This window comes from Mustelus asterias, chromosome 21, assembly GCF_964213995.1.
Source record: "Mustelus asterias chromosome 21, sMusAst1.hap1.1, whole genome shotgun sequence".
NCBI classification, from domain to species: domain Eukaryota; kingdom Metazoa; phylum Chordata; class Chondrichthyes; order Carcharhiniformes; family Triakidae; genus Mustelus; species Mustelus asterias.
The window spans coordinates 15,546,383-15,571,472 of record NC_135821.1 but is presented as its reverse complement, the minus strand read 5'-3'; the positions used below and the strand labels follow the sequence as shown (position 1 = coordinate 15,571,472).

Genomic DNA, 25,090 nt, shown 5'->3' with positions numbered 1-25,090 from the left:
ATGGGAGAGATTATGATCTTTGCTGTAATGAGTTCCCTCTTACTGTTTAATAGAATAATTTTTGATCAGTTATATGTTATAATGTGTCTAACAGGTGGTGACCCACCTGGCCTTGAGGACAATTATGGGAGGCTGTCTGGAATGGTAAGGAGAGCAAATGGCTACAAGAGCAATATTCTGTCAGCAGCTCCAAATTGCTCCGATATCTACGCACCTTCCACTTCTGGATACTCCTCCGAAGATGAGCAGCTGGGTAAATGGAGTGTTTAGCAACTTTTATTCCCCAACTCTCATGTTTCGACTCCCATGGGGAAAAAAAATCCAGAGTGGGTGTGGGGTTGTAAATGGGACTTGGTGTGGATACAAAGCAGCATGGAGGTGCTGGTGGGGGTGATTTGAATGGATGGTATTGATACAGGATAAGATGGTGGGATAGGGGTATTGGGGTATTGTGAATAGACTCAGTGCAGGTACAAAGGAGGGGAAGGGGGGGGCGAAATTGATGACTATGCGTGGGGTAGGATTAGTAAATTTGAGGATGACACAGATTGGCCGGGTGGTTAACAGTGAGGCTGAGTGTCTTGGGCTACAAGAATATATAGACGAGATAGTCAAATGGGCAGATAAGTGGCAGTTGGAATTTAACCTTAAAGTGTGAGGTGATACACTTTGGAAGGAGTAATTTGACAAGGAAGTATTCAATGAATGACAGGACAGTGGGAGGTTCTGTGGGACGAAGGGACCTTGGCGTGTTTGTCCACGGATCTCTGAAGGCGGAAAGGCATGTTAGTAGGGTGGTGAAAAAGGCATATGGAACATTTGCCTTTATCATTCGAGGCATAGAGTACAAAAGCAGGGAAGTCATGTTGGAGTTGTATAGAACTTTGGTGAGGCCACAGCTGGAGTACTGAGTGCAGTTCTGGCCGCCACATTATAGGAAGGATGTGATTGCACTGGAGGAGGTGCAGAGGAGACTCACCAGGATGCTGCCTGGAATGAAACATTTAAGTTATGAAGAGAGGTTGGATAGGATTGGGTTGTTTTGTTGGAGCAGAGAAGACTGAGGGGCGACCTGATCGAGGTGTACAAGATTATGAGGGGCACGGACAGAGTGGATCAGGAGCAGCTGTTCCCCTTAGTTGAAGAGTCAGTCACAAGGGGACATAGGTTCAAGGTGAGGGGCAGGAGGTTTAGGGGATGTCAGAAAAACAGTTTTACCCAGACAGTCTGGAGTGCGCTGCCTGGGAGGGTGGTAGAGGCGGGTTGCCTCACATCCTTTAAAAAGTATCTGGATGAGCACTTGGCACATCATAATATTCAAGGCTGTGGGCCAAGTGCTGGCAGATGGGATTAGGTGGGAGTTCAGGTGTTTCTCATGTGTCGGTGCGGACTCGCTCAGTCGAAGGACCTCAGCTGCACTGTATGATTCTATGACGGGTTGGCTATGAATGCACTCGGTGACTGGGATTTTCTCTGATATCGGCAAAGGCTGGTGTCGGGTGGGAAAAGACAGTAGTGGCAGCTTTCTCTACCATATAGTCCGGGACTATGAAAACAATACTGGAAGCCGCGGGTCCCATGACATATTGCTGGGCAGGTGGCAGCTTCTGATTTGTCTGCTCAATCAGCAACTCAGACACTCTTGTGATCTGGGGTGCCATTTTTAAGGCTGCCCCCAAGTGCAGGGCGAGTGAACCAGTTCACCCAGGTGCACCCCTGGGCATGACTCCCCCTAGCTCCTGTCCGTTGCACTCACCTGAGCACTCCTGGGAGTACTGCTCGCCAGATGCATGCCTTCAGAGAGCAGTTGTGCTTCAGTCCATCCTGACAGCACTCCATCGTGGATTGATTTTATAATAATATTTTTCCTGATGTTGAATGTTAGTGGCCTGTCACTAACGACGGGCAGGGGACAATTATGTCATACTTTCGTATCATCGTGAAACGCGACTCTGGACTTCTCGTGATTTTTTTTTTTTGCTGCTTTTGCCAAACCCGCCCGACCCGAACGGGAGTGGAAAATCCCAGCCGGTGTAGATACAAAATGGGATTGGGGGTATGGCTGTGAATGGACTCTGTGCAGGTACAGGTTAGACTTGTGGGTGGGAAATCTGCAAAGGGACTAGGTGCAGATTGGGGGAGACGCTGTGAGTGCATTGATTGGAAGGTTGGGGATATGAATAAGCGTGTCCTTGATGCTGGATTATAGATAGGAAGGAGTAGTTGTGTTATTTCAGACAGCTAATCCCCAGTGACCCTATTACTGAACACAGCCAGCACTGCTGGCTGTGAGCTCACAGAAAGATAATCCCGCTGCTTTCTGCAATTTAAATAATCTTTACACCTAACTGGTTTGGCCTCAACTTGAGTGATGGCATTAGTGAAGTGTGGGAAAGATTTACCAGAATAGTTTCAGGGGTGAGCCTTCAGTTATGTGGACAGATTGGAGAAACTGGGTTCTCTTTGGAGAAAGGGTTGAAAGGAGATTTGACAGAGGCGTTCAAGATCATGATTCTGGACAGGGTAGGTGGGGGAGAAACTTCCCATTGGTGGAAGGGTCAAGGGCATAGATTTAGGGTGATTGACAAATTAATCAGGGGTGACATGAGGAAAAACCATTTTATGTAGAGAGTGGTTAGGATCTTGTATGCACAGCCTGAGAGTCTGGTGGAGGCAGGTTCAGCCATGGTTTTGAAATGAGAATTGGATAACTATCTGTGGAGAAAATATTTGGCAAAGATATGGGGAAATGGTGGATTTGTGGAACTAGCCGAGTTCTTGCGGAGAGCTGACACAAAACATAACATAGCCTCCTTTGTGCTGTATCCATTCTATTAACAAGTCTGCCATTTCCTTATTTTCATTTGCAATGTTACTCCAGACATTGCCCTACCATCTTCCAACATAATTGTAGAAATTTGCTAGTCTTGATATCCTTCACAAGTTTCTTTCAATTTCCTTTTTGCAACTCTTACTAACTTTTCATCTTTGCTTTTTTTTTGTTCCCTGGATTTGTAATATTCTTTGCATCTCATAATGCTCTTTCCATCAGTTTTATGCTATCACTCAGCCTTTTTGTCACTTTATTTGGTAAATAGAGCTCTTTTCTCTTGGGGGATATACACTGATGCTGTATTGAGTTGGAACACATTTTGGAACACATTGCACTTATTTACCTGTAGTTTGACTTAGTTAACAAATTTGACCACTTTGCAGCTCCCAGTTCAGTTCCTCTCTCATCCCATTAACCTATCCCATCAAAACTTAGAATCTTAGTAATTGTGTTAAGCTTTCCCTTTTCAAACCTAATATTTAATTTAGTCCTATTGTGATCACTATTATATAGTGGCTCCCCTTCTGTTAGATTGTTAACTCAATCTGGCTGAGTGCTCACTACTAAATTTGGTACAACTTGCTCCCTTGGTTCTAGAACATTTTGCTGCAAAAATCTATCTTGAATGCATTTGAGATTCACTACCTTTGATTAAACTGTTTGCTCTTCCCAATCTACATAACACTTAAAGTTTTGCCTTTAATCAACTTTGCTTTTGTTACAAGACTTTCTAATAACTGAATTAATTATTCTATTGTTTAATTGTTGCTGTCAGAAGGCTCGTAGACAACTCTTATTACAGCTTTTAAATCTTCTCTCATTTTGCAATACTACCCATAGAAAATTGACTGACTGTCTTTGTTTACCCATTAGAAGCAGGAGCAGGCCATTCAGCCCTTCATGCCTGGTTCTGTCATTTAATGATCTTCTACCTCACTTTCCATTCGACCCCCATATCCTTTGATTTTCTTAGTTGAAAAATCTGTCAATCTCAGTCTTGAAATATATTCATCAACTGAGTATTCACAGCCCCGTGGAGTGCAGTTATAAAGAACCATAACCCTCTGAGTGAAGAAATTTCTCCTTGTTTTAAATGGCCTACCCAGGAGAAACTGCTTTTCTGTATTTTCCTGTATTTACCTGTCAATATATATCCCATTAACCTATCCCATCAAAACTTAGAATCTATACAATTCTATACAGAGATTCTTCTAAATTCCGAGCGAATACAAGCCCATTCTATTCAATCTCATCCCAAGAATCAGTCCATTGAACTGTTATAGAGTCATAGAAGTTTACAGCATGGAAACAGGCCCTTCGGCTCAACTTGTCCATGCCGTTCTTTTTTTTAAACCTCAAAGCTAGTCCCAATTGCCCACATTTGGCCCATATCCCTCTATACCCATCTTACCCATGTAACTGTCTAAATGCTTTTTAAAAGACAAAATTGTACCCCCCTCTCCTACTAGCTCTGGCAGCTCACCACCCTCTGTCGGAAATAATTGCCCCTCTGGACACTTTTGTATCTCTCCCCTCTCGCCTTAAACCTATGCCCTCTAGTTTTAGTCTCCCCTACCTTTGGGAAAAGATATTGACTATCTAGCTGATCTATGCCCTTCATTATTTTATAGACCTCTGTGAGATCACCTCTCAGCCTCCTATGCTCCAGAGAAAAAAGTCCCAGTCTATTCAGCCTCTCCTTGTAACTCAGACCATCAAGTCCCGGTAGCATCCTATAAATCTTTTCTGCACTCTTTCTAGTTTAATAATATCCTTTCTATAATAGGGTGACCAGAACTGTACACAGTATTCCAAGTGTGGCCTTACCAATGTCTTCTACAACTTCAACAAGACATTCCAACTCCTGCGTTCAATGTTCTGACCAATGAAACCAAGCGTGCTGAATGCCTTCTTCACCACTCTGTCCACCTGTGACTCCACTTTCAATGAGCTATGAACATGTACCCCTAGATCTCTTTGTTCTGTAACTCTCCCCAATGCCCTACCATTAACTGAGTAAGTCCTGCCCTGGTTCAATCTACCAAAATGCATCACCTCGCATTTATCTAAATTAAACTCCATCTGCCAATCGTCAGCCCACTGGCCCAATTGATCAAGATCCCATTGCAATTGGAGATGACCTTCTTCACTGTCCACTATGCCACCAATCTTGGTGTCATCTGCAAATTTACTAACCATGCCTCCTATATTCTCATCAAATTATTAATATAAATGACAAATAACAGTGGACCCAGCACTGATCCCTGAGGCACACCGCTGGTCACAAGCCTCCAGTTTGAAAAACAACCCTCTTGCACTCCTTCTAAGGTGTGGATATCAGTTCCGTATAGAGTATTCCAGATGTGTCCTCACCAAAGTCCTCTATAACTCTAATAATGTTTTTTCCAAGCTGTATGGCTGTGCAGCAACCCAAAAGTCCCTGTATAACCTGCGTACAATCAGCCCCTTTAATTTACCTCAAGTGTACGGTTGTACAAGAAAATGTAAAGGAACAGTACACTTAAATTGCGCATACTCGAAATAAATTGCGGGCGTGATTTTCTGGTTGCTCCCGCCTTGAGACTGGAAATTCCTGCCTGAGGTCAACAGACCTTTAAAGGGTCTATCGAACTGTCCGTCCCATCTGTGACAATTCCTGTGGCAGGCGGAACTGGAAAATTTATCCCAGTAGAGGGAATGTTGCAGTCTAGGTTGTAAATAGAGAGGCCCGAGCAGTGAAACCTGTGGCAGACTTGGTGCATCCTGAAACCCATTGTACAAAGAACCCCCAGCTTTTGTCGCGACACGACGGACTTCCTACAGAAACTCGGCACACATGGAGCAGTTGAACCAGGAGCGCTCCTTGTCACAATGGATGTCTCGGCACTCTACACCAGCATCCCCCATGACGATGGCATTGCTGCAACGGCCTCAGTGCTCAGCACCAACAACTGCCAGTTTCCAGATGCAATTTTACATCTCATCCGCTTCATCCTGGACCACAATATCTTCACCTTCAACAACCAGTTCTTCATCCAGACACACGGAACAGCCATGGGGACCAAATTCGCACCTCAATATGCCAACATCTTCATGCACAGGTTCGAACAAGACTTCTTCACCGCACGGGACCTTCAACCGATGCTATACACTAGATACATCGATGACATTTTCTTCCTTTGGACTCATGGTGAACAATCACTGAAACAACTCTAGGATGACATCAACAAGTTCCATCCCACCATCAGGCTCACCATAGACTATTCTCCGGAATCGGTTGCATTCTTGGACACACGCATCTCCATTAAGGACGGTCACCTCAGCACCTCACTGTACCGCAAGCCCACGGATAACCTCACGATGCTCCACTTCTCCAGCTTCCACCCTAAACACGTTAAAGAAGCCATCCCCTACGGACAAGCCCTCCGTATACACAGGATCTGCTCGGATGAGGAGGATCGCAACAGACACCTCCAGACGCTGAAAGATGCCCTCATAAGAACAGGATATGGCGCTCGACTCATTGATCAACAGTTCCAACACGCCACAGCGAAAAACCGCACCGACCTCCTCAGAAGACAAACACGGGACACAGTGGACAGAGTACCCTTCGTTGTCCAGTACTTCCCCGGAGCGGAGAAGCTACGGCATCTCCTCCGGAGCCTTCAACATGTCATTGATGAAGACGAACATCTCGCCAAGGCCATCCCCACACCCCCACTTCTTGCCTTCAAACAACCGCACAACCTCAAACAGACCATTGTCCGCAGCAAACTACCCAGCCTTCAGGAGAACAGTGACCATGACACCACACAACCCTGCCACAGCAACCTCTGCAAGACGTGCCGGATCATCGACACAGATGCCATCATCTCACGTGAGAACACCATCCACCAGGTACACGGTACATACTCTTGCAATTCGGCCAACGTTGTCTACCTGATACGCTGCAAGAAAGGATGTCCCGAGGCATGGTACATTGGGGAAACTATGCAGACGCTGCGACAACGGATGAATGAACACCGCTCGACAATCACCAGGCAAGACTGTTCTCTTCCTGTTGGGGAGCACTTCAGCGGTCACGGGCATTCGGCCTCTGATATTCGGGTAAGCGTTCTCCAAGGCGGCCTTCGCGACACACGACAGCGCAGAGTCGCTGAGCAGAAACTGATAGCCAAGTTCCGCACACACGAGGACGGCCTCAACCGGGATATTGGGTTCATGTCACACTATTTGTAACTCCCACAGTTGCGTGGACCTGCAGAGTTTCACTGGCTGTCTTGTCTGGAGACAATACACATCTTTTTAGCCTGTCTTGATGCTCTCTCCATTCACATTGTTTTGTTTCTTAAAGACTTGATTAGTTGTAAGTATTCGCATTCCAACCATTATTCATGTAAATTGAGTCTGTGTCTTTATAAGCTCTGTTTGTGAACAGAATTCCCACTCACCTGAAGAAGGGGCTTAGAGCTCCGAAAGCTTGTGTGGCTTTTGCTACCAAATAAACCTGTTGGACTTTAACCTGGTGTTGTTAAACTTCTTACTGCAGACTTGGTTACACAGTGGCAACCCGAAAATATTCTTTTATTCCTGTCTGTACACCAATCCTCAATTTGTGGGTATGGATAGAGATTCTTAGGAGTCAGATGCATAACATCCTAAAGTGTGGGTACAGGAACATAAAGCATGAATGTCCTATGGAATTTTACAAATGGGAATTTTGAGTACAAGAAATAAAAAATATTAATAAATTTGTACAATGTATTGGTTAAGTCTCAGTTAATACATGCAGTTACAGGAAGGACTTAAAAGTCACCGTGTGTATAATGCAGATTCACCAGATTGATATCCAATGTTTTTCATATTTCCTTTCCTGGCCTGTAAGCAATATAGGTGTTTATGGTCCATTCATAGTTGCCCTGGGAATATGATTGTGGGCCTCATTCATGAACTGCTGCAGACCATGTGATAAAGCTACTCCCACAGTCCTTTTAAGGAGAGAGATCCATGATTTTGACCCAGCAACAAAGTCCTGGTCAGATGGTGTCTGACCTGGAGGGGAAGCTAGATGTGGTGGTGTTCCTATTAGCCTGCCCCCCTTATCCTTCCAGATGGCAGAATTTGTGGGTTTAGGAGGTACTACCATAGAGTAAATTAGTGAGTATGGCACAGATGGCCATTTGGCCCATTGATTCTGTGCCTGCTGCTCTCTGTAGAGCAATCTAGTCAGTCTCATTCCTTTGCTCTATCCCCATAGCCTTGGAAAGTTGCCACAGTGCATTTATTCAATTACGTGTGCTGCAGCCATAGACTGCCTTGTCACGGATGGTATTTAGGAGAGTTTGTTCTCACAAGGATTATTGAAGCATTGAAGATTTACCATGGTTGGGGCAGATATTGTTGCATCTTTTAAGGGAAAATGGGACAGCTGTTTGTAGCAAAGTAAGGTGCAGAATTCTGTGGGATTAGTTTTAGACTACTTTAGCAAAGTGGCACAGATGCATTGGGGCAAATTGCCTCCTTCATGAGAGAAGTTTTCTCTAGTGACATGTTCCTTTCTTTCCTTCCACTTTCCAGGTTCTGCATATTCAGCACCGGGCTCTCCTGTTGCCAAGCTATGGAACTGGATGTCTGTGCTGTCTCCAGGTGTTGGCATCATTCCTTCCTGTCGTTTTAACGTATTTCAATGTCAAACATCCCAAAATTCTGCCGTAATGAAGAAGGTGCCAATGTAGTGGAACACTCTGCTCCTTCCTTGAATTCAAAGTCAGCAATTTATCGAAACCATGGTTCCTAATATCCTGTGCAGTAAACCTTGAACGGTTGTTAATACTGTATAGGATTGATTGTGGTGTCTTAGTGTCAGTAAAGGTGCTCTGTCACTGTTGTTCTCCAGCCTCACGATTCTAGATGTTACATTCTTCTGTTGGTCCCCAAGATATAATTTAGTAAAATGTTTTTCTCCGTAATTAAGGAGCTGAGTGTACAGACCAGAAAGTAACAAGTTTAATCCACAGTCTGCATGGTGTTACCCGATCCGAAACAGTAGGGCTACCACAATTGGTCTGAGTGCTCTGGGCTAAAGAGGCCCATAGTTAAGTCCAGGTTTATGCTCAGTGTTGCTATCCAATTGCCCTTGGAGGTTATTCATGAAGACCGCCTTCTCACCTTTGCCCCTCGCCTGAGGTGTGGTGAACCTCAAGTTAAATCACCAGCTCCATCCCTTCTAGGGGAGAGCAACTGATGGTCATCAGGGACTATGGTGACTTTACCTTTTACTTAAAGGAAAGTGTTGCATGTGGGAGGGGAGAACGGGATCTGCAATTCTCCTTGTGCCCAGATCAGTGCAATGACCACTTAGCAGGTCAAGTTGAGGGTAATGATTAGTTAATTAGCCAGAGGTAGTCTGTAATGTCAGTTGTTCCATTGTAGAACAGGTTAGTTTCTGGCGATGGCAAGGATGTACTGGTCTGCTGACCATCTGCTTTATTTTTCAGGGAAAGCTCTGTCCATGGTGTACTGGTGGCTCGGGACAGCTTGGTACCAGTTAACAACTGCAGCTTCCCTGCTTGATGTCTACACTCTGTCCAGGTGAATGCTGCTGGGAGCAAGATCTTTGATACACTGGGTGGGATTCTCCCAAAAAAATTCTAAGTGTCGAATTCGCGTAAAAACAGGAGTAAACCCTGCTTGTTTCTTTCAGCAGGAGTTTAAAAAGAACCTCCCACACTCTGTGCGCTGCAGAGTGCACCAGTGTGAATCACGTTAAAATTCAGTGGGCAGGGGCTATTCCCCCTGGAGAGGCCGACAGCGAAGTGCTGAGCGGGCCACTGCGCCTGCGCCAATCTGTCAGCGCCAAGATCGGCCCATGTACAGTGGCTCCTGTCTGCCGGCCTCCCAATTGTTGGCCATGTGACCCCCCCACAGCCCGATCGCTGGTCTCCCAGGCATGTCTGGGTCAGCCTCAACCCTCACCGTTCCCCCAGAAGCCCCGATCTCTCCCCAAGAGGGACGGCATGGTGGCACAGTGCTTAGCACTGCTGCCTCACAGCGTCAGGGACCCGGGTTCAATTCCTGGTTTGGGTCGCTGTCTGTGTGGAGTCTGCACATTCTCCCCGTGTCTGCGTGGGTTACCTCCGGGTGCTCCGGTTTCCTCCCACAGTCCAAAGATGTGTGGGTTAGGTTGATTGGCTGCGCTAAATTGATCCTAGCGTCAGAGAGATTAGCAGGGTAAATATGTGGGGTTACAGGAATAGGGCCTGGGTGGGATTGTGGTCAGTGCAGACCTGATGGGCTGAATGGCCTCTTTCTGCACTGTAGGGATTCTATGATTCTTCTATGATTCTGAGTACCCAATGTTCATTATAAGCCACCACTGCCTCCATAATGCACAATACACACTGTACGTAATACAGGCCTTTCCCAAAACACATATGCATTCACCACGAAATGCAAGACATCTTTTTGATTTGATTTATTATTGTCACATATATTGGGATACAGCAAAAAGTATTGTTTCTTGTGCGCTATAGAAAGCATACCGTTCATAGAGTACATAAGGGAAAAGGAAAGGATAGGGTGCAGGATATAGCGCAGAAGTTACAGGTACAGTAAAGAGAAAGATCAGCTTAATTATGATAGGATTCGAAAGCAGGGAAGAAGCTGTTCTTGAGTCGGTTTGTACGTGTTTTCAGACTTTTGTCTTTTTCCCCGATGGAAGAAGGTGGAATAGAGTATGTCCGGGGGTTGGTGGGGTCCTTGATTATGCCGGCTGTTTTCCCGAGGCAGCGGAAACTGTAGATGGAGCAATGGATGGGAGGCTGGTTTGCGTGATAGACTGGGCTGCGTTCACAACCCTTTGTAGTTTCTTGCGGTCTTGGTCAGAACAGGAGCCGTACCAAGCTGTGATGCATACGGATAGGATGCTTTCTATGGTGCATCTATAAAAATTGGTGAGAGTCATGGTGGACATTTTCTTTAGACTTCTGAAAAATTAGAGGCGTTAGTGGGCTTTCTTATCTGTAGCGTCAGCATGGAGGGACCAGGACAGATGGTGATCTAGAAAGCTGTCCATCATCTTTATTTACCAGGATGTTGCCTGGTATGGTGGGAAAATAGTATGAGGAAAGGCTGAGGGGCTTGAGGTTGTTTTCGTTAGAGAGAAGAAGGTTAAGAGGTGACTTAATAGAGGCATACAAGATGATCAGAGGATTAGATAGGGTGGATAGTGAGAGCCTTTTTCCTCGGATGGTGATGGCTAGCACGAAGGGACATAGCTTTAAATTGAGGGGTGAGAGATATAGGACAGATGTTAGAGGTAGGTTCTTTACTCAGAGAGTAGGAAGGGCGTGGAATGCCCTGCCTGCAGCAGTAGTGGACTCGTCAACATTAAGAGCATTCAAATGGTTATTGGATAAACATATGGATGATATTGGAATAGTGTAGATTAGAGGGGCTTTAGATTGGTTCCACTGGTCGGCGCAACATCGAGGGCCGAAGGGCCTGTAATGCGCTGTTATGTTCTATGTTCTATCTCCACCTCATCATCGTTGATGTAGACAGGGGCTTGTCCTCCACTTTGTTTCCTAAAGTCGGTGAAGTCGTTTTACTGACATTGAGGGAGAGATTATCATCACACTATTTCACAAGTTTCTCTATCTCTTTCCTGTACTCTGTCTCTTCGTTATTTGAGATCTGGCCCACTACAGTGGTGTCAGCAGCAAACTTGAAAATGGACTTGGAATGGAATTTGGCCACACAGTCATGAGTGTATAAGGAGTGTAGTAAAGGGCTGAGGACACAGCCTTGCAGGACACCGGTGTTGAGGAAGTGTTGTTACCTATCTTTACCAATTGCGGTCTGTGGGTGAGGAAGTTGAGGATCCAGTCGCAGAGGGAGGAGCAGAGCCCTAGGCCACGGAGTTTGAAGGTGTGTCTTGTTGGAATAATGGTGTTGAAGGCTGAGCTGTAGTCAATAAATAGGAGTCTGACATAAGTGTCCTTGTGATCCAGGTGTTATCCCTCCCTGAGTGCCCCATAATCATTGTATCTCATGTACACACACGCGCACACACCTGGAATATCCCACACAGACATCCTCCACTCCAACCCCCAGCAGTAGATGCAGCACTCTGCCTAATACAAAGTCCAGTTTACCATTGGTTTGCACTCCGTGTAATGGCTTTGCATGTGCTTCCATGTTGAGGATTTTATAGGTGACTGTAAAACTGCACAAGGTATTGCAGATTTTTTCATGAACTCATTGTATTGATCTGGCAATGATATTGAGTGCTGCTGTACTCCCTTCATTATTGTTTGGTTGATGTACCCTTCTGTTAACAGTTTTGGTGAGTGTTGTTTTGTTTGCTGGGATGGTTTTTTTTCCTGCCCTAGAACCCCACTGTATCGGCCTTCCAGGTATATCTAGTAGAATGGCCCGTTAAGACAATGGACAGCTATCTGTGGACAGTGATGAGGGTGATGGGGTTCGGAAAATGAAATGTTTGAATGTTAAATTTAGTACATGTGAGTCATTACAGTTATTGATGCTTTGTTAGTTTGTTATTGATGTGAACTAGTAAGAATATTCTCTGTGAAAATGTAAGGAAGTTCTTTGTGCAAGAACTGATTAATGTTTTTGATTCGTTCCCCTTCTAGGTGTATCCCCAGTATGAAGAGGTGGTTACTATTGGGTCTGCTGGTTCTGCCAGGTTTACTGGGTAAGTACTTGCTCCATTTAGACTCACCTGCAGGCATTGACCAGAATATTGCTATCTTTATTATATCCAAAAAGTCTTGATAGAACTGAATTCAATGACAATTCCATGAAAAGCTGACATGACCTTGGTATAAATCAGTTAGAGATGGGGTACCGAGGTATACAGCGAGTAGCGGCGCACGTGAGCTATATAGAGGCAAGATGACGGGGCACTGGGTTATATGGTGGATGTGGCCGAGGAAAATGGGGCTCTTCTCTCTGCAAAACAGAAGGCTGTGTGATGTCCTGACAGTGGCCTTTAAGATTAGGAAACTTTTCGAATGTGGAACGTGTAAAGGGTGAATGCAAAGATACTGGCCTCAACTTTTCTGGCGGGTCGGGGTGGGAGGTGCGCGTCGTCGGCCTTGTCCTGGGATTTGCGCATGTGCTGGGAACGCATGCGCATCTCCCAGAGCCTGAGAACAGTCGCAGGCCAGACCACGCTGGAAAACGGCCGGAAGACAGGTAAGTAATTTGAGTCTTTTTTTAAAAACATGTTTTAAATGTATTTTAAATGTAATTATCGGGAACTTATCAGTCCCGATTGTATCTCCCACCCTACCAGGAGTACTTCATTCCGGCGGAGTTTAGGGTAGCTACCCACGTTCGGGGAACTAGCAGAAGACCCCATTGCAATGAAGGGGGGGGCAATTGGGGCCCCTCAGGGGGTCGGGCGGGGTATCCCCTGGGCATGAGCACCCTGGCAGTGCTAGCCTGTGCCCGCTTGCACTGCCCAAGGGGCAAAGCACCCATGCCCAGGGGGCACCTTGGCACTGCCCATTGGGGGCGAGGTCTAGGGGTGATCTAGTGGGGTACGGGGTCCCGCTGCCGCTCTGCATTGGGATCGGTCTGGGATGGAGGGAGGGCAGCGAATGGGGCGGGCTGGGGGTGAAATCGCCACTGCTGGGGTTGGCGGGGGGGTGGGGTTGGGCTGAACATCGGGGTGCTCCAGGCGGGGGTCAGGGCTGGCCCGGGTGTTGTGGGGGCCGCGATTGGGCCATGGGGAGGGCTGGAGGGACAGCACTGCGGGGATCCTGGGCTGGGCAGCGATCGAGCTGGCCAGCAAACGGGAGACTGACACATCGGGGCCACTGCGCAAGCGCGGAGTTCCAGAACTGTCAGACTCTGGCGCGAATAGGCCCCACCCCCGGGTCTTTAATGAGATTCACGATTGGGACCTCTGCAGCGCACAGAGTGGGGAGATTCGAGTGAGAAGTTGAATTGACAAAACAGTCGGGATCTAGAACAGTTTTCCTGCCAATTCAGCGCTTTTGGGAGAATTACGGCCATTGTTTTCACTTGTGGGGGAGATAAAATCAAGAGTCATGGTATGGTACAGCCATTAGTGGATGCAGTGTGGAATTTTGGAGAAACTTCTTTACTCAGAGAGTGGTTAATGTTTAGAATTTGCTACCAGAGTGGGAGATGAATAGCTTGGATGGATTTTAGGGGAAGACGGGTAAATCATGAGGATGAAATAATAGAATGACATGCTGATCAGTTAGGTGAAAGTGGGTGGGAGAAGGCTTGTGTGGGCAATAAACACTGAACCCATTGGACCCAGTAGAACATATAGCATAGAAAAATGCTATATAATTCTTATAGATGATAGAAAGGTGGGCACTGGAGTGCATAAAGGCTAAGAACTGGGGCACTGGGCTATGAAGAGGGTAGGGGGTGGGCAGTGGAGCATGTCAGAGCATAGCTTGGCACTGGGGAATATAGAGGGCAGGATGTGATGCTGGGGTATATTGAGGGAGGGGTGGGACCTTGGGCTATGTATGTAGATGGAGAGGGTGATCCTGGGTATGTAGAGACTAGAGGGTGAAACACCAGGATAAAAAGAGGCTGGAGGGCAGGGCACTGGGGTAAGAGGTTAATATGTGAGGACTGGGATACAAAGGATGGGGGTGGGGCACTGATCTATGTATATAGTATGGGGTGTGATACTGATGTGGTGGAGAGGCTAGAGGGTGGGCACTGGGTGCATCGAGGGTAGGGCTGGAAATGTGTTACATAGAAGGTAGGCAATGAAACACTGGACTACATAAAGGGTGGAATGTGGGTGCTGGAGCAAGTACATAAAGGATAGCGGAAACAAGCATTGAGGTACATAAAGTTAGAGGGTAGAGTAGTGCGGTTTGCATATAGAGGGTGGAGAATGAGATACTGGATTAAATAGAGGGCAGGTTGTAGGGCTCAGCTTGAAGAGCTTGAGAGGAACTGGTTCATTGCTGTCTGATACTGAATATTCAAGGCAGTGATGTATAGTAATCTTATCTGTTTTGGTCACTAAGTCAGAGTTTTCATCCTTCTGCAGGTGTTTGGCTCTTAATATCACACAGAACCTCACGGTCTCGAGCTGAGGTGCCTGCAAAAATGGAAAGAGAAGCTGCAAAATGGTCAGCTTGGCCAGAGAAGTTGGCTGCTCCTTCCTTGGACCTCTCCCTACAGGTGAGGATGAGCATGCACACTCACTGGGCACTTGGCTAAAACATTACTCTTCCTGGGGTGTCTCTGCCTCCCCCAACCTGTGTATCCATCCGTGCAGGTCCTATAGCTGATGTTGGTGCAGCAGTTTGGCTGCAAGTTCAAATGTTTCAACCTAGATTCTATTCATCCCTAAAGATAGACTCGTCCCAACCTGGGTACACGGGCACTGGGAGATCCCAACAGCTTGCGATCTGGGAAAGCCTTAGAACCAATGACTATCCAACAGAGATCCGCACTTAAGAAACTCATTTCCGACGACAAGGAGATAAACAGCACTAAAGGTAGCCTCAATTACACAAATATAGTAAAACAGCAAAGACCACCCACTCACAACTTCACACCGTCACCCACCATGTGCCTCCTACAGACTTTTATTACTGCTCCAGATTGTTCTAGATCCCTACCACTATTGTGGATATAGTTGCTACCTAGTCCAAATAAACTTCATTTCGAGCCACCATTCAGTGCAACATGAGATATCTATTATTCAGTGTTGTGCACAAATGTAGCAGCAGCATCCTCACTGTTCTAATACTCACCCTGAAAGTGGACAAGGCATTTGATTGGATTAAGTAGCATTCTTCCTTGTTGCATATAAGACAAATGGACTTGATAGCACTTTCTGAAGTTACATCTACTTACATTAAATCTGGAGAACAGAAGCAGACCATTCAGTCCAACTAGTTTCTTCTGGTGTTTAGGTTGCACAAGGGCCTCCCTGTCTTCATCTAACCTAATCAGCATTTCTTTCCTTATTCCCTGAAGTGCTTAAAATTGTGAGGATACCAGAAACCATTTAACTATTTTAAAACACTCTTCTCACCCCTCGCCCTTCTCTCCACTAGTGAATTAGAATTCTATACTCCAAACTCATCTTCTTCCAGCCTCAGCTCCTCCGTATCCTCACTCCCTTCCCTGCCCTCACCTCGCCAACCACACTACAGGGACCATGAAGGATGTCCCTCATCCCCAAATTCTTTGTACTCTGAATAGGACCTTTGATAGCTATATGATCCACAGTGTAGCAGCTGGAGGAGCTGAACTTAATTCCATTATACCTGATGACATCTTACATTATGTAACTAATTCCACTACCTCATTGCCAGTGTTTTCCTTAAGAATCAGACTGTTTGGCTGATTGGGAAAAGTTTGGTTGATCCTTAGCCTACATGCTGAGCAGATTATACTCTGTGCAGGCCATCTTCAAACTAATTCCTGATCAGGTCCAGCTTCACATATTAGGAGAAAGCCTGACGCTCAAATCATTGACCTGTGTAACAAACTTCTTGCTTTTGGTCAGCATATACACTGACCTGGAGTGACCAAATGGAGTGACCAGCCTATACTCATCTTCAGGAAGGTTGAGCAGAATAAAAATGAATGCGCCCACTCATCACCTCTACCTGTTTAAGATGTTATTGGTTAAAATTGGTGCAGCTATTCCAGGACCTTGGCATTTGAATCCAATGGTCTATGTACCTATATCAACAGCCCACCAAGTAGGAGGAAGGCTATTATTGGGCAGCCAAAAGCCAGGGATCTATGGCTTGGAACTGGCTTGTGCCACGTGATAGTGAGGAGAGGAATAGGGAGAGAGAGCAGTTGAACACGTGGTTACAGGGATGGTGCAGGAGGGAGGGATTCAGATACCTGGACAATTGGGGCTCTTTCTGGGGTAGGTGGGACCTCTACAAACAGGATGGTCTGCACTTGAACCAGAGGGGTACCAATATCTTGGGGGCGAAATTTGCTAATGCTCTTCGGGAGGGTTTAAACTAATTCAGCAGGGGGGTGGGTACCTGAATTGTAGCTCCGGTGTACAGGAGGTTGAGAGTAGTGAGGTCATGGATGAGGTTTCAGAGTCGCAGGAGTGTACTGGCAGGCAGGAAGGCGGTTTGAAGTGTGTATACTTCAACACCAGGAGCATCCGGAATAAGGTGGGTGAGCTTGCAGCATGGGTTGGTACCTGGGATTTCGATGTTGTGGCCATCTCGGAGACATGGATAGAGCAGGGACAGGGATGGTTGTTGCAGGTTCCGGGGTTTAGATGTTTCAGTAAGTGCAGGGAAGGTGGTAAAAGAGGGGGAGGTGTGGCATTGTTAGTCAAGGACAGTATTACGGTGGCAGAAAGGACATTTGATGAGGACTCGTCTACTGAGGTAGTTTGGGCTGAGGTTAGAAACAGGAAAGGAGAGGTCACCCTGTTGGGAGTTTTTTATAGACCTCCGAAAAGTTCCAGAGATGTAGAGGAAAAGATTGCAAAGATGATTCTGGATAGGAGCGAAAGTAACAGGGCAGTTGTACTGGGGGACTTTAACTTTACAAATATTGACTGGAAAAGCTATAGTTCGAGTACTTTAGAGGGGTCGGTTTTTGTCCAGTGTGTGCAGGAAGGCTTCCTGACGCAGTATGTAGATAGACCAACAAGAGGCGAGGCCACATTGGATTTGGTACTGGGTAATGAACCAGGCCAGGTGTTAGATTTGGAGGTAGGTGAGCACTTTGGTGACAGTGACCACAATTCGATTACTTTTACTTTAGCAATGGAAAAGGATAGGTATATACCAAAGGGCAAGAGTTATAGCTGGGGGAAAGGAAATTATGATGCGATTAGGCGAGATTTAGCTGGCATAGGTTGGGGAAGGAAACTGCAGGGGATGGGCACAATTGTAATGTGGAACTTGTTCAAGGAACAGCTACTACGCGTCCTTGATAAATATGTACCTGTCAGGCAGGGAGGAAGCAGACGTGTGAGGGAACCGTGGTTTACTAAGGAGGTTGAATCTCTTGTGAAGAGGAAGAAGGAGACTTATGTTAAGATGAGACGTGGGAAGTTGTGCGTGGAGTCTGAAGAGATAGGAGAGGCACTAAATGAATATTTTTCGTCGGTATTCACACTGGAGAGGGACAGTGTTGTTGAGGGGAGTACTGAGATGCAGGCTGTTGGACTGGATGGGATTGATGTTCATAAGGAGGAGGTGTTAGCAATTCTGGAAAGGGTAAAAATAGATAAGTCCCCTGGGCCGGATGGGATTTATCCTAGGATTCTCTGGGAGGCTAGAGAGGAGATTGCAGAACCTTTGGCTTTGATCTTTGTGTCGTCATTGTCTACAGGAACAGTGCCAGAAGACTGGAGGATAGCAAATGTTGTCCCCTTGTTCAGGAAGGGGAGTAGGGACAACCCTGGTAATTATAGACAGGTGAGCCTTACTTCTGTTGTGGGCAAAGTTTTGGAAAGGATTATAAGAGATAGGATTTATAATCACCTAGAAAGGAATAATTTGATTAGGGATAGTCAGCATGGTTTTGTGAAGGGTAGGTCGTGCCTCACAAACCTTATTGAGTTCTTTGAGAAGGTGACCAAAGAGGTGGATGAGGGTAAAGCGGTTGATGTGGTGTATATGGATTTCAGCAAAGCGTTTGATAAGGTTCCCCATGGTAAGCTTTTGCAGAAAATACGGACTCATGGGATTGAGGGTGATTTAGTAGTTTGGATCAGGAATTGGCTAGCTGTAAGAAAGCAAAGGGTGGTGGTTGATGGGAAATATTCATCCTGGAGTTCAGTTACTAGTGGTGTACCGCAAGGATCTGTTTTGGGGCCACTGCTGTTTGTCATTTTTATTAATGACCTGGATGAGGGCGTGGAAGGATGGATTAGTAAATTTGCGGATGACACTAAAGTCGGTGGAGTTGTGGACAGTGCGGAGGGAAGTGGCAGGTTACAGAGGGACATAGATAAGCTGCAGAGCTGGGCTGAGAGGTGGCAAATGGAGTTTAATGCGGAAAAGTGTGAGGTGATTCACTTTGGAAGGAGTAACAGGAATACAGAGTACTGGGCTAATGGTAAGATACTTGGTAGTGTGGGTGAACAGAGGGATCTGGGTGTCCATGTGCATAGATCCCTGAAAGTTGGCACCCAGGTTGATAGGGTTGTTAAGAAGGCGTACGGTGTGTTAGCTTTTATTGGTCGAGGGATTGAGTTTCGGAGCCAGGAGGTCATGCTGCAACTGTACAAAACTCTGGTGCGGCCGCATTTGGAGTATTGCGTACAGTTCTGGTCGCCGTATTATAGGAAAGATGTGGAAGTGTTGGAAAGGGTGCAGAGGAGATTTACCAGGATGTTGCCTGGTATGGTGGGAAAATCGTATGAGGAAAGGCTGAGGGGCTTGAGGTTGTTTTCATTAGAGAGAAGAAGGTTAAGAGGTGACTTAATAGAGGCATACAAGATGATCAGAGGATTAGATAGGGTGGATAGTGAGAGCCTTTTTCCTTGGATGGTGTTGGCTAGCACGAGGGGACATAGCTTTAAATTGAGGGGTGAGAGATATAGGACAGATGTCAGAGGTAGGTTCTTTACTCAGAGAGTAGTAAGGGCGTGGAATGCCCTGCCTGCAGCAGTAGTGGACTCGTCAACATTAAGAGCATTCAAATGGTTATTGGATAAACATATGGATGATATTGGAATAGTGTAGATTAGAGGGGCTTTAGATTGGTACCACTGGTCGGCGCAACATCGAGGGCCGAAGGGCCTGTGCTGCGCTGTAATGTTCTATGTTTCTATAACTTAGAATGGAGATCAAGGCCTCCTATCCTTAAGGTCTACCTCCATGCGACATGGACAGCTTTCTTTTCTGAGGAGCTGTGTGTACACATATTGACCACTGTGATCATCAGTAAATATTTCCCAATTTCTAACCTTAACAGGTAACGTAATTGATGAAGCCATTCAATATTATCATGGCTGATCCACTATCTCAATGCCATACTCCCCATGCCCCATGGTGCCTTTAGAGTATAGAAATCTATCTATTTCCCTCTTAAATACTTTATTTCTTGTCCTCTACTGCCTCAATGGTAGAGAATTCCACTGGTTCACCACCCTCTGAGTGAAGATGATTCTCCTCATCTCAGTCCTAAAAGGCCGACCTGGTATCCTGAGACTGTGACCCCTTGTCCTAGACCTCTGCCCCCCAGCCAGAGGAAACACTGGCCAGAGTTCTCCAGTCTTGCACACCCTGCTGCTGCTGCCAGCGGGAATGGAGAATTTGGCACTTAGCCAAACTTCTGTGCACAGCAGTGGGACTGGAGAATCCCAGCTGCATGCAAGGTCAGAGAACTCCAGCCATAATCCCTGCATCAGTCTGTTCAGTGATGCCAGAATTTTATACATTCTAATGGGATTCCCTCTCCTTCTAAATTCCAGTGGATATAGGCCCACTCGACCCAATCTCTCCTCATATAACAATCCTGCTATCCCAGGAATCAGTCTGGTGAGCCTTCACTGTAATCCCTCCATGACAAGTATATCCTTCCTTAGGTAAGGAAACCAAAACTGCACTCAATACTCTGTGGTCTTACCAAAGCCCTGTACAGCTGTAGTAAGACATCCTTGGTCCTTGTACTCAAGTCCTCCTGCAATGAAGGCCAAAATGGCATTTGCCTTCCTAACTGCTTGCTGTACATGCATGCTTTCAATGATTGGTGTACAAGGACACACGGGTAGCTCCCTTTGTACATCAATATTTCCCAATCTATCATCATTTAAATAATAACCTTAAAACACTTTACGAGTTGCAGTAAACTTTACTTAAAGCACCTCTTTCACCCATGCACCAAATTCCCACATGAACCTAATTTACAACACACTCAGTCCTGGTCTCAATTGCGTGCAATCATTTGTCTCTTCATGCGCTCCTTACCCTGCACTTCTAGTTTGGTTTAGTATGTCTGTGTGTTTACGAACAATGCTTGAATTTTTGACCCAGCTGAGAGGCTTTGAGAAGCAAGAAAGCCCTAAGGTTGCTTTTGGGAAAATTGCTGAGGGTGGAACTGTGCTCTAAAAGGACAGCTAGTTGTTTTTTTAGAAAAGAAGGAAATGTGAGAGACATTGACCTGGAAGCTGTAGACACCCAATCTATTTTGTTTAACCAGAGAACTCAGTTCTGTATGTTTAAAAAGGAAAAGAGGGAGTTTTATAGAATTAGAAGGACCAGGTAGCTCTGTAAAGTGAAGAGAAGTTCAGTTATACAGTAAATGCTATATTTTAAGTTTATTAGTGTCACATGTAGGCTTGCATTAACACTGCAATGAAGTTACTGTGAAAATCCCCGAGTCGCCACACTCCGTCGCCTGTTCGGGTACACTGAGGGAGAATTTAGCACGGCCAACGCACCTAACCAGCAAGTCTTAAGGACTTTGGGAGGAAACCGGAGCTCCGGAGGAAACCCACACGAACAGAGGGAGAATGCGCAGACTCGACACAGACAGTGACCCAAGCCGGGAATTGAAACCAGGTCCCAGGGGCTGTGAGATAGCAGTGTTAACCACTGTGCTACCGTGCTGCTCGGTGGATCATGGCGTGTGACCCATCAATGATGCCTATACTTGGACCAGGAGGTCAAATTGGTAGGGATATACCACAGACCTGAGCTGTGACCTGTGCAGCCCACAGGACAGAAGAAAATGATTATGTTTAAAATCCTCAGAGTGAAAGCCACAGTAAAAAGGATTAAACTAAGCAAAATCTGTTGGATTGAGTTTAAGGTAGAGGCTCATATTATTTAGAATCATTATCTCATTGACTCAATCGACCTTCATTCTTGCTTGTCTTTGTTTTATTCAAGTTTGTAGTCTTTCAATTTAATCTTGAAATCCTGCCGCGTATTTCCTTACCCTTGGTTCTTCCACGCATTATATTTTTAAAATGATTATGGTCTATCAAGCCAGATCCTAACAAGATCCTGGCTTGGTTAGTATTGATGTGGAGATGCCGGCGTTGGACTGGGGTAAACACAGTAAGAAGTTTAACAACACCAGGTTAAAGTCCAACAGGTTTATTTGGTAGCAAAAGCCACACAAGCTTTCGAGGCTCTGAGCCCCTTCTTCAGGTGAGTGGGAATTCTGTTCACAAACAGAACTTATAAGACACAGACTCAATTTACATGAATAATGGTTGGAATGCGAATACTTACAACTAATCCAGTCTTTAAGAAACAAAACAATGGGAGTGGAGAGAGCATCAAGACAGGCTAAAAAGATGTGTATTGTCTCCAGACAAGACAGCCAGTGAAACTCTGCAGGTCCACGCAACTGTGGGAGTTACAAATAGTGTGACATAAATTCTGATTCTAGGATCGCATGATAAAGACTCATTGATCAACAGTTCCAACGCGCCACAGCGAAAAACCGCACCGACCTCCTCAGAAGACAAACACGGGACACAGTGGACAGAGTACCCTTCGTTGTCCAGTACTTCCCCGGAGCGGAGAAGCTACGGCATCTCCTCCGGAGCCTTCAACATGTCATTGATGAAGACGAACATCTCGCCAAGGCCATCCCCACACCCCCACTTCTTGCCTTCAAACAACCGCACAACCTCAAACAGACCATTGTCCGCAGCAAACTACCCAGCCTTCAGGAGAACAGTGACCAAGACACCACACAACCCTGCCACAGCAACCTCTGCAAGACGTGCCGGATCATCGACACAGATGCCATCATCTCACGTGAGAACACCACCCACCAGGTACACGGTACATACTCTTGCAACTCGGCCAACGTTGTCTACCTGATACGCTGCAAGAAAGGATGTCCCGAGGCATGGTACATTGGGGAAACTATGCAGACGCTGCGACAACGGATGAATGGACACCGCTCGACAATCACCAGGCAAGACTGTTCTCTTCCTGTTGGGGAGCACTTCAGCGGTCACGGGCATTCGGCCTCTGATATTCGGGTAAGCGTTCTCCAAGGCGGCCTTCGCGACACACGACAGCGCAGAGTCGCGGAGCAGAAACTGATAGCCAGGTTCCGCACACACAAGGACGGCCTCAACCGGGATATTGGGTTTATGTCACACTATTTCACATAAATATTTCTGCTTTTTTCCTCCTGAGTCTTTATCATGCGATCCTAGAATCAGAATTTATGTCACACTATTTGTAACTCCCACAGTTGCGTGGACCTGCAGAGTTTCACTGGCTGTCTTGTCTGGAGACAATACACATCTTTTTAGCCTGTCTTGATGCTCTCTCCACTCCCATTGTTTTGTTTCTTAAAGACTGGATTAGTTGTAAGTATTCGCATTCCAACCATTATTCATGTAAATTGAGTCTGTGTCTTATAAGTTCTGTTTGTGAACAGAATTCCCACTCACCTGAAGAAGGGGCTCAGAGCCTCGAAAGCTTGTGTGGCTTTTGCTACCAAATAAACCTGTTGGACTTTAACCTGGTGTTGTTAAACTTCTTACTTGGTTAGTATTCTCATATTTGGGATCATAATACTTTATTGTGTCCTGGTTTTGACCTTTGGAAGTCTGGTTACCTTGTAAAAAAGACAGTTAAAAACATTGAATTTGTATTTGTACTTGATCTTGTATTTGTAAGTCAGCAGATTGAAGAAAGAGGAAATATTAATTTAAACATAATATATAATTAAGGATTAGATCAGGCTGACATCCAGCATGGAACTCTTTTTAAAAATATTTGTTTGCTTTGCAGACTCGTGTGCAGAGAATGGAACACCAGTTGGCACAGCTGGATTCAGACTTTCGTACCCAGTTACAGCAAGATACTGAAACCAGTCAGCGAGTCCAGCCGGCAGCAGAAAGGGAGAATATCCCGGCCGTACCTCCACTTACACGAGATGATGTGACCAAACTTCTCCAAGAGTTTGTCCATCAACAGCAGGGGGTGGTTAGCGATGAACTGCCAGATGATTCAATCTTGAGGATTCAGGCGAGTTTTAATTCTTAGCTTCACCAACACATCTTCTGTATCATGGCCCTGATGTTTTCTAACATTAGCATGATGTATTTAGTGTTTGCTGGCCCAGCAAGTGCTTCTCACTGCGCCTTATTTGTGCTTGTCACACATTGAAAGCATCATTGGCATGTAAATTTATTGAGCTTTGACACACAGTCAGTCCATAGACTACAGTCACAGCAAAGTGATGTAGGTATTTAATAATGTGTGCGTGTGTGGTCATGTTCAAAACATGGGAGCAAGTAGAATTTTTAATTAATTAATTGAGCATGGTGCCTGGTAGAGACCATTTGTAAATGTTCTGAAAAGACCTTAATTTATACAAAAGGGGAGATTCTACGTAATGTTTTGTCTTTCTCTTTCTCTAGAGTGATATAGCCACTGTCCGGCAACAACAAGATGCCCGAATGGATGAACTCCTTCAAAAACTTAATGGCAAAACAGAGGTGGGTTTTGTAAACTTGTAGAGTTAGGTATTGATCTGCTGCATTGAGCAGAGGCACAGGATACCTACAATGGGGAAGCTGAATCCTTTATTAAAACTGTAGATTGGGTCCAGCAATGTCATCGGGACATTATTGAACCCAATTGGATCTTGGGTCAAATATTGCTAACAGGTCTTTGGCTGCAGTCTCCTGCCTAGACACTAGTAAGGCTGTCATTCTGACCAGCTATCGAGTGGGAGTCTGCAACAATGTATTTAAGTGAGGCCATGTTGTTTGATCAGACAGTTCCAAGTCCTTGCCCTTGCTGCATTTTCCCTTTGCAGCCGCATGTCCCTGCACCCTTTCTATTAATATTGAGGCCAATCTATGGAATAGGCTCCCTCAGGAAATGCTAGAAGCAGATTGTATTTAAATAAGTCAACACTGATTAGAATTTGCATCTGTTAGAATGTTGTGATCATGTGCAAGTACTGTGAAACATGACATGCAGTGAGTGTAGAATGCTTTGGGTCTATAAGTACATGAACTGGACCTCATTGTTCCTATTGTTTGTTAAGCGGTAATGATAGGTATTTGGGGCTTTAGAACAGCCGCACAACCAAGGGGAGGAAGTGAAGATGGTGAAGGGCAACAAAAATGCAATAACAATATGGGTGGCACAGTGGCTAGCACTGCTGCCTCACAACGCCAGGGACCCGGGTTCGATTCCCGGCTTGGGTCAATGTCTGTGGAGTTTGCACATTCTCCCTGTGTCTGTGTGGGTTTCCTCCAGGTGCTCCAGTTTCCTCCCATAGTCCAAC

The 25,090-nt window shown here is 45.7% G+C and overlaps 1 protein-coding gene across 3 annotated transcripts in view; it reads left to right on the top strand.

Annotated features, from left to right (window-relative positions):
- Positions 1 to 25,090, top strand: part of sun2 (Sad1 and UNC84 domain containing 2) — an 82,280-nt gene that overhangs the window by 32,184 nt on the left and 25,006 nt on the right. For 2 of the 3 annotated variants that reach the window (XM_078237540.1, XM_078237541.1), the window contains exons 5-11: positions 95 to 253; positions 8,411 to 8,479; positions 9,331 to 9,424; positions 12,490 to 12,551; positions 14,910 to 15,043; positions 23,581 to 23,817; positions 24,213 to 24,290. In XM_078237540.1, coding sequence (XP_078093666.1) covers positions 95 to 253; positions 8,411 to 8,479; positions 9,331 to 9,424; positions 12,490 to 12,551; positions 14,910 to 15,043; positions 23,581 to 23,817; positions 24,213 to 24,290 — 833 coding nt within the window. The remainder of the gene's footprint in view (positions 1 to 94; positions 254 to 8,410; positions 8,480 to 9,330; positions 9,425 to 12,489; positions 12,552 to 14,909; positions 15,044 to 23,580; positions 23,818 to 24,212; positions 24,291 to 25,090) is intronic. The other variant, XM_078237542.1, reaches the window with a different exon arrangement.